The sequence below is a fragment of the Mesoplodon mirus genome (assembly GCF_964341445.2).
Source record: "Mesoplodon mirus genome assembly, chromosome: 9".
Taxonomy (NCBI): Eukaryota; Metazoa; Chordata; class Mammalia; order Artiodactyla; family Ziphiidae; genus Mesoplodon; species Mesoplodon mirus.
The window spans coordinates 111,575,293-111,590,068 of NC_138985.1; the positions used below are offsets into that span (position 1 = coordinate 111,575,293).

At 48.5% G+C, this 14,776-nt stretch overlaps 1 protein-coding gene across 2 annotated transcripts in view; it reads left to right on the forward strand.

The window, feature by feature from the left end:
- DPP6 (dipeptidyl peptidase like 6) overlaps positions 1–14,776 on the forward strand; it is a gene marked incomplete at both ends in the record, with an annotated part of 1,078,039 nt that overhangs the window by 91,979 nt on the left and 971,284 nt on the right. Inside the window, one exon of one of the 2 annotated variants that reach the window (XM_082632826.1) lies at positions 2,929–3,123. The exons of the other annotated variant lie outside the window; for it this stretch is intronic. Coding sequence (XP_082488952.1) covers positions 3,073–3,123 — 51 coding nt within the window. Of the gene's footprint in view, positions 1–2,928; positions 3,124–14,776 lie in introns of those variants that run through there. 2 annotated transcript variants of the gene reach the window in all.

Here is a 14,776-nt window from a genome sequence, read left to right on the forward strand (position 1 = left end):
TGTGCATTGTTGGTGGGAATGTAAATTGGTGCAGCCACAATGGAAAACAGTTTGGAGGTTCCTCAAAAAAAATAACAATGGAACTACTATATGATCCAGCAATGTCACTTCTGGGTATTTGTCCAAAGAAAATGAAAACACTAACTTCAAAAGACATATGCCCCTCATGTTCATTGCAGCATCATTTACAATAGCCAAGATATGGAAGCCACATAAGTGTCCACTGATGGGTAGATATACACACAATGGAATATTATTCAGCCATAAAAAAGAATGAAATCTTGCTATTTGTGACAATGTAGATGTACCTTGAGGGCATTATGCTAATTGAAATAAGTCAGACATAGAAAAACAAATACTGTATGCTCTCACTTATATGTGGAATCTAAAAAACAAAACAAAAACCAAGCTTATAAATACAGAAAATAGATCGATTGCAAGGGTAGGGGTGTAGGGAGAAATGGGTGAATGCCGTCAAAAAGTACAAACTTCCAGTTATGAAATAAATAAGTCATGGGAATGTAATGTATAGCAGTGTAACTATAGTTAATAATACTGTATTGCATATTTGAAAGTTACTAAGAGAATAGATCTTAAAAGTTCTCATCACAAGAAAAAAAAATTACTTAAATTAGGTATGGTGACAGATTCTAAGAAGACCTCTTGTGATGAGCATTTCACAGTGTTTACAAATATCAGTTCATTATGCTGTACACCTGAAACTAACATAATTGATACGTCAATTATACCTCGGTAAAATGTATTTTTGCTGTGTTTTCTCAATTTTCCCTCCCTACTCCAGTGTGTGATGGGATGGGAAAAGCCAGGTTGTGAGGGAGAAGTTTTGGTGAGAAAGGGGGGGAAGAAGATTCTAAGGGAATTAATGCCACTTCAAACAAAGAAGAGAAAGAACCATTTTAATGCTGCTTAAAAACAGAATTAGATAGGCAATATTTTTTGTCCACATGAAGCTGGGTTTAGTGTAAAAGTCAACAGTACAAGGATGATCTGTGCCCATGTTCATTTCTAGAGAAAGGCTGTCATTAAGAATCCTAACATAGGAAAGTGCTTCTTAAACCTAAAAAAAATGAATAGTGTTGTGCCTGCCACTTTCCAGGCAAATCCTAACCCATGTTCCTTTAAAAGCTGCTTTTCCATTCAGCTTTGTTTCACCTATTTCTTCCACTTACCTCTTAAGCCAAATCATTAGTTACAAGTATTTTTCACCTGCTGCTTGCGTGTGCTTATATATACCTACCATATATGTATATATATGTATAATATTTAATATATACACGCATTTTGGGTAATGTACATATAATTACTGTTGCAATTGCTCAGAATTTTCTGCTTGAGTGTGGGTTGGAAACTGGCCTCTTATTCATTCTTACATGCGATTTTTTGTGAATGTAAAAAAATGGAAAGGCTTTTCAAACCGCTCCTAGCCTCTCCTTCCCGCCACTGCCCCCCAGGCGAGGACGTACACACACACCGGACAGTGAGTTCAAGCCTGATGCGCTGATGTCGGTTGAAACAGCTCCAGTCCGGTTTTTGCGGTGGGAGGAAAGCCGCGGCGTGGGGAGCATCCTCGTGTGCTCTTCCCGGCGGCTTAGGTTGGTCAGCATTTGAATTTGGCCACCTTCTGCGTGCGCGCTCTCGGGAGCGCGCGTCCTTGTGTGGTCCAGGGAGCTAACCCGCGGGTGTGAAAGATTCAACCGTCCACGAGCGCCCCGGGGGTGGTGATCAGGGAACACTGGGCGCGATCCCTGGGCAACCCGCCGCTTGGGGTGGAGGTTGGGTGGGGGATCAGAGCCGGGGTTTGTGCTCCGGGGCCAGGCAGACCCCTTGGCGCGGGGCTGGGCTGTGGGAAGCGCGTGGGATCAGGTCCGAAGAAACAAAGGCGCCCTAGGGGCCGCAGCTGGGGCAGAGGCCTGGGGGGAAGGTGGAGCCTGGGAAGCCAGGTGTGCGGGCGCAGAGCGGCTGGGCCAGCCGGCGCCGGGAGTGCTACTACCCAGCAAGGTACCCTATGCCGTGGACCAGCCGCGGCGGCAGATTCGGATGCAGACCCAGAGTGCAACCATGGAGACGCAACGTGTGTCCCATGGTAACCCTAAACAACATTATTTATGAGCCCTCCGCTTCACCCTGCTCGGCTTCTCCACCCTTGCAGCCGACGTGCTAGGGGGCGCCCGACTCTGCCTGGCCTCTCCCTCCCCTCCCGGGGGCGCAGCCAGGAGATAGTCGCAGCAGATCCAGCGTTCACGCTGGGCGGGAGGCGGCGGCTCTACCCGCGGACATCGCGGCGGTGCCTGTCCGTAAAAACCAAGCGTGCGTGCTCCGCGCACACCCGGCCCGCGGGGAGGGGGCGTGTACCCCGAGAGAGGGTGCTTGGAGGGGCCCCCGGCTCTACCCAGACCTTTCGGCGCGCTTAACCTTGGTGCAGCCCGAGGCTTCCCGGTCCAGCCGGGTTCGGGCTGAGCAGCCAGTGTGTGTACGCGCGCGCGCGCACACAGACGCACACACACATACACACACAAGGGCCCGCGCGCCCTGTCGTCGCCGCCGCCTCGCCGGGGTCCCCGCCCTTAGGGACCAGTGCGGCGCCGGCGGCCCCCGGCGCTGCCCGCCGAGCATCCCCCCAGCCGGCCGCGCCGCCCAGTGCCCCCGCGTGCGCCCCGCGCGTCTCCCAGCTGTCGCCGGCGGAGCGCGGCCGGCCGGCCCGCAGGACACGCAGGCTGTCTAGCTGGCCCCGCGGCTCTCAGCCTCTTCCCCGCGCCCCCGCTCCCGGCGCCCGGTGTTTGTTGAAACAGGATCTCACCCTGCTCTCCGGCTGTGTATTTTTCTATCTCCGCGGCGGCCGAAAAGAGTTGATTGCTATTGTGATCCGCCGGGGAGAGGAGAGGGGCAGGGTGGCGGAGGGGGAAGCCGAAGCGCTGGAAGAATTTTTTTTTTCCTGCAAAAGCCAACTCCACCCAGTCCTCGGCTGGTCCAGTCTCTACTTTAATCATCACCGAGACAATGGATTAAGTTACTCTTCTCTGGGCCAGAAGTCGGGTTCAGACTTGGGGCAAAATGAAGGAAAAGGCGATGATCAAGACGGCTAAAATGCAAGGGAACGTGATGGTGAGTGCTGGTGAGGCGCGCGGGGGCCGGGAGGACCTGCAGGGGGGATCGGAGATGGGGGGCGAGTCCCGCACCCCCGGGAACGACAGCAACCCCCGTGCGGAGCGCGGCGGTGCCGCCACCATTTCCCACCTGAATTCCCCGCTACCCGCAGCGGCGGCCGCCCGGCTGCGGAGGATCAGGCGTTCGCTTGCAAATTACAACTTTGCAGCTCTGGGTCCCTGTGCTTTGCACAGGTGGCTCGGTGTCTTGGGCCACGGGCGGGGTGCGCGAGGTGGGCAAGGGGCGGCGGGCCGGCCTCCGCCGGCTGCGCGTCCGTCCTGGTGCGCGGCAGACCCCCGGGAGACACGCGGAGAGCGAGGTCGCCGAGGCCAGGGGAGGACCGCGGGGCCGGGATGCCCGCGCCGGCCTCGGGGCCGCGAGTCCCCGAGCCCGGGACCTGGTAGGGTCCGCGAAGCCTGTGGCTCACGCGGGGCAGACGCCTGTCGCTCTGTTCCGGCGGCTGCCCCCGCGACCGCCGGCCGGCCGGGCGGGGCCCTGCTCCCGGGCATGACAACAACGGCTCCCCGAAAGGCCGACTGTGCCAGCGAGCGTAATAATGGCACATCGTTCCCCCGAGGAGGACCGTGCGCCGCCGGGGACCTCGGATCGGTGGGAGGCTCAGGGCGGCAGGCCAGGGGGGCATTGCGCCTTGACAACTTCGCTAACTCGAGGACCCCGGCGTCCCGCGTCCCCCGCCGACCCCCGCCCGCTCCCGGGCACCGCGCCGCTTTGGCGCTCCTGCCGTCCTCATCCCGGGCCCGGGCCGGGGGCCGAGGGGGTCGAGGACGAGGAGGTTGCCATCTTGTTCTCTGGAAACTGTGTGTGTGCCTGAGCGTGTTTATTTGGCGGATGCTTTAACCCTTTCGGGGCTGCTGTGGGATGCTTGGGAGGAGGGCCCCTGCGTTCACCCTACCCGCCCGCCGGTACTTTGTTGCGAAGCAGGGGCGGGGAGGTAGGGGTTGGCGTGCGACTCTGCAGGTACAGCTGGAAATGCAGGGACTCCTTCAGGTCCAGGGTCCGCAGCTGGTTACGAGGTGGGTTGCGTGCAGGCGATGGGGGGGGCGGGGGGCAGAGGTGTGTTTGGGAGAACTCAGCCGGTGATCCATTTCGAGGTCTTGCTTTCAACAAAAAGAGACGGGAAGTGAAAAATGTATTCGGATTGAACCAGTACCCAGCCGACTTAACCACACCCACGGCAAAAGACACCTGTTGCCTGGCGGAGGAAGAAGTGCCATCCGCTTGGAACTTGGCTTCTGGCCTGAGGAGCGCGGTAACCCTATTAAAGGGACTATTTTGTAGAACCGCCCCCCGACCCCCCTCCCCACGCAGACGACAGGCTAGTCATTCCAGAGCCTTCCTCAGTCTGGTTTCTCCGAGTGGCTTACCTAATTGTCTGTGAAAACACATCTGTGTCCCTAATTTTCCCACTCCCTTTTTAGCCGTCGGGCTGTTCTGCATAATTTCATGTATAAACAGGGCAGAAACGTGTATGGAGTAATGTTTTCCAATTAAATTCCCACCCATACCCGTAATGCCTCTCATATATGGTGCCATAATGTGCTAGTAAAACTTACACATTTAGGACTGAGGGGAGAGAGAGGATTCAGATTTGTTCTCCTGTTAATAATAGTGATGCTTGATTAATTCTTCACCTAAATCTATTGTCCAGTAAGTGTTTCTTCTCGTAAGTTAGACGGTACGTTGTGACGTAGCAACATCTGTATATGACATCTTCATTAAAAACTTTTAAGATCTTCCCTCCCACTACCCCCTCTCCGCGTTCACTTCAGAAAATAAAGAGTGAGAAGAACACTGATCTCATTTTCACTGATCTCATGTTCCCTGGGGTGCCGGCTGTACACCCTCCTCTGTGTCTGCTTTTTATAAGTGTAATCAGAGCAGGTTGAACTGAGTCTAGATAAGTCTACAGCCACCAGTTAGGTTTTTAGACTCATCTGTTTGTTGGCCTAAGAGAACAATGAGACACAGACTCACTCAACTTTTCAACGTTGCATCAGTTCTTAAATTGATAATTATTACTCTGCAGTTGGGTTTGTACCTTTTCTGAAATGTCACATTCCGTCCGGCTAAATACACGCAGCGTTACCTGAGTGATCACGCTGCACTTAAATCGTTGGTTTGAGACTTACTGAGCCCTAATTTTTCATCAGTTGTTTTGGAAGACTCCGGCTAATCACAGCCTCTGTTGGACTCGATGACTGGCAAATTCTTTGCACTTGCCGCTTGACTGGAATTCAGGTGATATTTTACATTCCCCATGGGGATGAGGATGACTTACTCCCATTACTGACGGTTGAGTGGCTGCATATCTGACTGCTGTGAAAAGGGGCGGGACGTGCCATATTATGCAGTGTTGATGCATCAACAGACACACAGAGACATGGACACAGACTCCATCTCCATGCAGGGCCCTTGGAGCTCTCTGGACCCACATCTGAGGTTTGATGTGTAGAAGGGAGACACTTGGTCCTGCCACAGTGATGGGAGAGGTGCCACGTCCCCTTACAGCCAGGAATGGAAATTGCTTTTTATTCCAATCTCCACTCACTCACGTTCCCATGTGTGACCATGTGGTCTGGACCTGTGGTCTCTTGTTCCCAAGAGCTGTGACAATAGCGCGTGGCTTGTCTTTGCCCTGCTGTAATCCTTAATTGAAAAATCTATTTTCCTAAAATCTCAGTGAACATTTTATTCCTCACATGTTGCTTTAGAAGTTTATTACTGCTGGCGCTGATTCAGAGAAGGCAGGCTCCCTGGTATACTCTCTCATTTTGGTGTAATAAATGAGTAAAAGAAATAACACGGGTGGAATCATTCACAACTTCTCTTTTCATTCTTGAGAAGAGTCTTTTTCATAAACTTTATTTTTGATATTGTGGGAACTAAGCCACGTTCCATCTGCGACTTAGTACACCTAGGAAGGGATCAAGAGTTTTCCAGTCTCTCAGAACAGAAATTGTTTTTTCAAATCACTGTATTTTCATAAAATCGACATTTGAAAATTCATATGGGGGATGACTTGCATTTGTTTCAACCCAATCTTCCTTTATGACTGTGTTGATATCCTACTTATTTAACTGTTGTTTGAATTAAATGGGCTATTTGAGAGAGGCTTATCCTCTTGCAGTAGATTCTAGGGTCAGTGGAAAATTTGATTATCCAGAGGATATTACTTCATGCTCAGTTCCCTTACTCCGTCCATCTGAGCTTTTCCCAGATATTGGGTTGCTTCCTGGAGACTGAGTAAAGGTTATTTAAAAAATCAAAGTCCCAGGGGGACTGCCCTATGCCCTAGGTGACAGCGTCCCGCTTCCTTGGTGTGTTTTGGTGGCCCTGCAAGCAGATGGTGGGGGAATGAGGATGGCCAGGCCCTTGGTGACCAGAGTTGTATCAGAGGAGGCTCAGAAAATAGAAGCTGAGGGTCAGAGGTCTGCAAGCCACAGGGATGCCTAAGAATCTCTTGGTTGATGGGTGTTGCTTTTAAATGAAAGTTGCAGCCTGGGAATGAATTTCTCATGTAGGAAAAGCTGATGTTTTTCCTGTGGCCACTGATGGTAGGGCTCTGATCACTGACTGGATATATCTGTGATACCATGAGCCTTGGATCTTCTGCAGTCTTGCTTCCCCTCCCTGTGTTGGATAGAAACCCCGGAGCAGAACCACCCACAGTGAGAGCTGGCTTTCGGGTCCTTTGGGTACTTTACTGATTCAGTTCTACTAAACAGGATGACCTTCTAGTGTTGATGCCCTGCTTATAATAAGCCCGGTGAGCAGAGGAAAGGCTTTGAGGTTTATAGATGAGTTATAGGAACTTGTGTGGGACACAGACCCCCCTGCTGTTGACCTTCCTTGGGAACAGGGACACACACTTGTGAAATGACTTTTAGGGGCACATCCTTACGAAATGCAGTGTTTTTCCTCTATCTGAAGGTAATTGCAAACATGACCCCGCTTCCTTATAGCGATTGGCACCCTGGTGACATAAAAGCCATGGTGAGAGTTCTAAAGGTGAGCTTTGGGGCATGTATATTGGGTGGAATTTGCCTTCTTGAAATGGGTTCCAAAATTACTTCGGAGGTCATGGTTTTCGAGAGTTACCCCTGTGCATCCCAGGGGTGTGATATCTACTTAGAGACTTTTCTACTTCCTGGTTGTTCATGTCCGTTCATACTCATAAAATCATCAACCCCATCACCGGACTCCTCTTGAAATACTGATTAATCCCTGTGCAGAAAAAGAAGCATGAAGCAGGTATCGTTTCACACACCTCTTACAGGATTTAAGGTGCTAAGATTTCCAGGAAGAAGTCCTAACCCAGAAATGGATGGTTAGCTCAGGATCTTTTATAAAATGTCTTGAGTAGAACTGTAGAGCATAGATAGGGCAGTCCTGCTTTTCCAGAGTCCTGTGCAAATCTTTACTTGATGGAGCGCTGGGTCTTCCTGTTGGGACATGTAAATACCCTAAGTTGGCCTTTTCCTGTGCCTTGATGATTTCCCTCCCTTCTCTGATCTGTCGTGGTCGCTAATTTGGATTTTGAACTCCCTGTATTATTCCTAAGAGGTGTGGTGTGTTTCCAAAACATTAGCATCTTCGTTCACCTGTGGGCAGGTGCTGGGCATGGGGAGCCCCAGGTGGATGCATGAATGGACAGGTGTTTATTTCTGAGCTCAGGATGAACGGCTTTTATGAGAAAGTCCATGGTTCTAGTTGTGCTTTTCTTTCTTTTAAGAACTTCTTCAAGCTCTAATGTGTCCGATAAGAGGAGAGAGAGTTCCACACACAGTGTATTTTCCACTTACAACTACAATGAAATTGAAGCTCATGCTCAACTTTAGGGGTCACCACATGTGGTTTTTTTCTAGCACCACTAGGCAGTTGTCTCACACCAGCTGGGTGTCCTATAATTCAGCTCAGTCCCAACCCCATCTATCTGGAGAGAGCATCCGATCCCACAGGTAAAGGACTCAGTCACAAGACTGCTTCCACTTCAGATGACAACTCAAGTCTAGCTGCTTCTGTGCTTCTGAAAGATCGGCTAGAGATCAGAGGTTCCCAGGACCCCTCCTTGGGTTCCATTAATTTGCTAGAATGGCTCACAGAACTCAGGAAACCAGTTTACTTATTGGATAACTGGTTTATGACAAGGGATATTAAAATATAAATGAAGAGCCATAGGAAGAGCTACACAGGGCCAGGTCTGGAAGGGTCACAGACACAGGAGCTTCTGTCCCTGGGGAGTTTGGGGTGCCGCCAGCCCTGGTGTGTCCTGGTTCACCAACCCGGAAGCCCTCCACACACCCCATCCTTTGGGGTTTTTATGGAGGCTCCATTACATAGGCAGTCTTGATTAAATTGTCAGCTGGCAACCACTGATTCGATCTCTAGCTTGTCTTCTCCCCGGAGATCAGAGGGTGGGAATGAGAGTCCCAACCCTCTAATCATGGTTGGTTCTCCTGGAAACCAGCCCCATCCTTAGGGGATTCCCTAAGGTCACCTGGTTAACAGGAACTCAGATGTCATTTAAAGGGGTGTGTTATGAATAACAAGATACTCATCTCACTTTAAGGCTCTGAAGTGGTTTCAGGACAAAAGACCAAATATTATGACCGAAGACGCCCTGCGGCTCTTACCGCTCTGGACGTCCCAAGGCTTTGGGAGCCGTGACCTGTGGCTGCAGACCAAACTGTGTATCTGTTATAAATCACAACATCACAGTTCAATAACTACCACCTCAGTACCCTTTTTATTTCGGGAGGTAAATAAATGAATCCCAGGTCATTGTTGTCTTTTCCTTTCGTTACTTTAAAATAAGTTCCATGAGGAGGAGACTTTTGTGACCTCCTTTGGTTTCTTGGATCCAGTTCTGCTGGATTAACAGGACCCACAGCTTAGAACTCAAGAAGGAGCATGTCCCAGACCTCATAGGACACATGCGCACACTGAGCTGAGAGGTCGGAGCTTGACAGAACCCGTCAGAATTCCCCTTTATCCCTGTCTCTCCTGGGAGGATGGGGAAAGTGTTCCCACACACGTGTGATGCAACCGCGTCCCAGAAGTAAGTGCTTGCACCACTGTTGAGCAGAGTGCAGACTGGTCGGGTGGGAGCTCTGTGGGCACAGTCGCCTTGGTAGCTTGACTTTCTTAGCTATGAAGGGAAAGTAACCACGCTGTAATAACCATGGTGCCAAGGGTGTTCTGGTTTCCAGGCTGGTGTTACTCATCGGTGACAATAAAAAGGAACTGCTGGCCAGAGGCCAGCCACAAGACCTGGTTGTCAATGTACCAGCTGTGATTGAGTCTCAAGCATGGGGAGAAATTAGGGCCAATTGCTTTTCTTCATGATAATGGTGTTTGAAAAAATAAGATTTTCCTTTTTTTCCACAGCCCTTATTAGGCAACATACAGATTTACTTCAAATAATTCTCTTTTTCTGATTTTGGGTTGTTTGGGGGTTTTTTTGTTGTTGTTGTTGAGTTGCATGAGCTGTTTGTATATTTTGGAAATGAAGCCCTGGTCAGTTGCATCGTTTGCAAATATCGTCTCCCATTCTGTGGGTTGTCTTTTCTCTTTTTGTGATTTTGATGGCATATCAACAATGTGGAGTAAACCTCTACTAATGGGAGCCCAACTGTGAACTCGAGCCAACTAGACTAACAGTCTCCTATGATTCTAGCACTTGAGGCTGAAATGGAACTTCTAGGGTCTGTTCTTGACTCTATATATGTATATAATTAGGTCATTTTTCTATACCTTCTAATTCTACATTTTTGGAAAATGAGAGTTAATGCTCTGCAAGCCAAAATTCTCTCTTTCTTACAAAAGGATTCAATTGTGGACTAGAATCTCTATGCTCAGGAAAAAAAAGAATTAACACATTTTTATAAAAACTATAATTATTTATAACAGAAGACCAAGGATTTTCTGGATGAACATGAGTTTCCCAGAAATTTCTGTGTATCTGACCAAATTAAATCCTGATACACTTTCCATAATAGGATTTTTTTTGCTCTTCTTCCTGTGACTTGGTAAATTGTATGTATAGTTTTTAAGATCCCCACTCTTTTTTTTTTTAACATCTTTATCGGAATATAATTGCTTTAATGTTGTGTTAGTTTCTGCTGTATAACAAAGTGAATCAGCTATACATGTACATGTATCCCCATATCTCCTCCCCCTTGCGTCTCCCTCCCACCCCTCTAGGTGGTCACAAAGCACCAAGCTGATCTCCCTGTGCTATGCGGTTGTTTCCCACTAGCTCTCTATTTCACATTTGGTAGTGTATATATGTCCATGCCACTCTCTCACTTCGTCCCAGCTTACCCTTCCCCCTCCCCGTGTCCTCAAGCCCATTCTCTACGTCTGCGTCTTTATTCCTGTCCTGCCCATAGGTTCTTCAGAACCATATATATTTTTTTTAGATTCCATATATATGTGTTAGCATATGGTATTTGTTTTTCTCTTTCTGACTTACTTCACTCTGTATGATAACTTACAGTTTGCATAGCACCTTTAGAGATTATAAAGCAACTTTGCACACACTCTTTTATGATATTAGAGCAACCCATTGTGTGGACAGGCCAAATATCATTTCTTTTTTATGGTTGAAATTGCTGAGATTGGGAGAGATTATTCAGCTGCTCCCCACTCCCGGGCCAGGGTCTTTGTTGCCCATCACATATTCTTCCAAAAATTATCTTCTTTCCCACCACAACTGGAAGGAAATATAGAGCCTGAATGTTGGCAGGGAATCTAGAAACCATCTAGAACAAGATCTCTTCTAATGCTCTGTCCCTGTAGGATTTCTAGCCTTTTCTGGAACTCACGCAGGGACTCAGAGCTCCGGTCATTGTTGACAAGTTCTACTTGCTAGCACAGTGTTTCTTCTGTTCACATGAAACCTACCTTCAGGGAATTTCCCGTAGTCCCAGCTCAAAGCCTTTGAACTATGGAACGTTAGTCTAATCCCTGCTTTAAGCTACAATCTGACCTTCATCTGATGGCTGCCATGTGTCTCCTTTGTGGTCTCTTTTCCAGAAAAAACATGTCCTTCCATTTATTTACATTTGATCAGGGTGACTATGAATTTATCCATTAGAGATTCCTTATTTCCATCCATCCATTGCTATCTTTTTCCAATTCTTAGCTTCCCCAAGTCTCTCCCTATTTTATTGTTGTTGTTGATTTTTCACCTGTTTAAAACTACAAAGCTATGATTAAATTCAGGTGTGCACAGCAAAGGTGGTCTTTTCAAAATGGAGCATCATCTTTTGTGAAAATCTCCAGAGAGGAGAAGGCTAAGACTTCTGGACAGAAAGTTGTGACATTCACACCTGGTTTGGGTTTGCTTACAGATAAGAGAAGCAATCCCTGCAAAGCTTTAAAACAATGATGAGACTTTTGCAAAGCAAGAATTATTTCAGTCTAGCTGGTAGAAGGTGATACCTCCTCAGATCTCTTGCTTGCTGTTTGTTGTATAAGAAGCAGTTCCGTATCACCTGGAAACAAGAAACTCCAACAACTTAGAATTCACCTTTCTGTTCCCTTGAGAAACATATTAGACCCTGACAAGGGGTCATCTGCCCTAGGGCCTTCTAGTAAGGGAGGGAAAAGCATAACCAGGGGAAGGCAAGTTAAAATCACAGTGACAAAACACCCAATGAAAAGTCAAATATTTATTAAAGATTTATAACACTTAATTTTAGCAAAGATGTGGAACACTGGGGGGGAGGGGCACATCTGAAACTTTGCAAACGATTTCACATTAGCTGCACGTGGATGATCTACACGCCCCGTGACTCCCTGTCTCACTCCCAGGCATGTACCTGCAAGAAGTCCTTGCAGGTGTGCACTCAGGGCCAGGTACAAGAATGCTGATGGCAGGAATGTTTGTACTAGCCTCAAACTGGAAGCCGGTCAAATCCCCATCACCAGTAGGATGCAAGACTCCGTCAGTGTATTGATACAGCAGGGTACCAGACAGAGGCAAAAACAGGGACACAAGCTCAAAAACACAGGGACTTTCCCAAACATGCCACTGAGCAAAAGAAGCTGGGCCTGAAAGAATACATACTGTATGGCTTTGTTTATATAAAGTTCAAAACAGGTAAAGCTAAGATGTCCTGTTAGGGGATGCTGACATGGAATCCCTGATGGATGGGATATTTTTAGAAAACTTAAGGGAATTCTGACTGTACAAATCAAAGAACCATTACCTCTGGTTGGTGGGAGAGGAGGTTATGGCAGGGAGGCATTTGGGGGACTTTAAAAGTGTGGGGAGGATTCTCATGCTTGACCGTGGTTTACACAGGCTGCTTCATAATAATTCCTTCTAGGTCTGTACATTGATATTGGACACATTTTTCTGTACCTGTGTTGCATTTCACAAGGTGTAGAGACAGATTGTAAAGTGTCTTTTGCATCTACTGGGTGAATGGATGGTCCACATATGGCGGACATAGACCTCCTTTTTCCTGTGGAAGAAAACCAACCATAGCCCTTAGAAGTCAAGGGGCTGTTGATGTTGAGTATCCCTTCATCTGTGAGGCATGGTAAGTCCCATGTGAGAAGGTAAATATCAGGGCTGCCCTGTGGGAGCCTCCAGGGAATGACAGAAGCCAGCAGTGTGGCCAGAGACAGGGATGGTCTCCAGACACAGGGCAGGTCAGGACCCATGAGAGAAAGGAAACGCCAAGGCAACAGCTGCAGGATAAGAAGCCAGGGGCACTAGCAGATAGAACAGATCTATCAGGAGAGTTGAGACAGGCTGGAAAATACTAACAGAGCCCTTGGGGACCACTGACCCTGGAGAGGAACTGTCCTCAGTTGTGGACATCAGAGGCCTTCTAAAAAGAGCAGTGTCGACGGGCAAACAGCGGCGGAGAGAAAATGAAGCCAAATCCGGCCTCTGTACCCTGACGCTGAATTCAGTCTCGGAGACAAGAGTTTTGGGTGAAGTAGAAAAGAATAGCTTTATTACTTTGCCAGGCAAAGGGGGCCACAGCGGACTAATGCCCTCCAAACTGCGTGTCCTGCCCTGGAGGGGGTCATGAGGAGTTTTATAGGAATGGTTCAAAGAGGGCGGTCAGCTTGCGGACATTCTTCTGATTGGTTGGTGGTGAGGTAAGCAGGAGTCAGCATCATCAGCCTTCTGGTTCCAACTGGTCTGGGGTCTGTGTGCTTGTGGGCAGCAGAGAGTTAACTTCTCCCGCCTGGTGGGAGCTTCAGAATCTGCAAAACAGCTCAAGGATACTGTTCTGTGTATCCCTTGAGGGGACCCAGGACCCTGCCCCAAGGCTGCACTGTTGTTTTGTGGCTGCTTCTCCCTTGTATTCTGCACCCCCTCCCTTCCCTGATTAGCAACTGTTTGAACCTGCCCTTTGGAACTCAGGGAAGGTCACGGAGGCTGAACGAAGCCTATTTCCTGTAATCGAGAAACAGGGGACACAGAAAGGCTGTTGTGTCCAGGAGCCCCACAGGGTCCTGCTCATTTCAAAAACACAAGTGATGAAAACCACCCTTATTTCTACTAGAATCCAAGGTCTTGCCTGACTTATATGCCACCTAAGTGCAACTCACCCCTGAAGGTCTGACCAGATCATGGGCTTTGCTGATTTGTAGGTACATTTTACTCAGATAGCCTCACTCTGGTGAAGTGGGTTTTGCCTCCTGAATAGTGGGCTTTATGAAATCTTGCTGCTGATTCATTACTAGAAAGAAGGGAGGTAGAAACAAGGCACTGGACTTCCATTAATGTTCAGAATTAACAGCCGCACAGAAGTTCAGAGGTTAACGGGAAGAAATGTCCTCTTCTGCTGCCGCTGCTGCAGCTTTGTCTGATTCCTCTGAACCAAATTTATATCTGCCCTCGAGACTCTGATGAGCCGTCTCTGTTCTTCCCATGGCAATTGCATGCCCAGCTTGAGGACGTTGAGCCCTGCTCCCAGGACAGGACTGTTCCCCCAACCTTAGCAGCCCACCGTGATCTCAGCCTAAAAGAAAGAATCCCTTGACACTCAAGACAGTCGGGTGCTGGCTGACCAGGAATGAGATGGGGCTTCTCTCTTATCCCCCTTTTGTTTGTTGATTTGCTTGTTTTGTTTTCTCCTGAATTATGTTTTTCTCTGAAAATATAAGCTTGGGTTAATAAGCCTACTAAAGAGGGAATGTCCAAATAGTTATTGGTTTCTGGAAAGAAGAGGAGACCGAATTGGTCTAGGTGGCAAGTGCCATTGTTTTTGTAGACTCCCTTGAAAAACTGATCCGCTGTGAATGAAAAATGTTGCTGCCATATCAGCAAACAACGGGTGCTTCGGCCATCAGGCCATCAAGCCATCAGCCGTTCCCAGTGGTGAGCCCTGAGGGAACTCAAGATGGAGACAGACTGGCTGCCCACTGCCCAGCCCTGAGCCACTGTAGGCCCCACCCCTACCCTTGTGCACCCTGGGGGGACTCAGGATGGGAAGGCACAGGGTACTGGCCCCAGAGAGCTGAGGTGCTTCTCAAAGGCACGATTTCCCTGAACTCAGACTCACGCATCTTCCCATACCTAGAAAAGCGCTAAATTCATTAACTTGAGATGTCTGGTTTT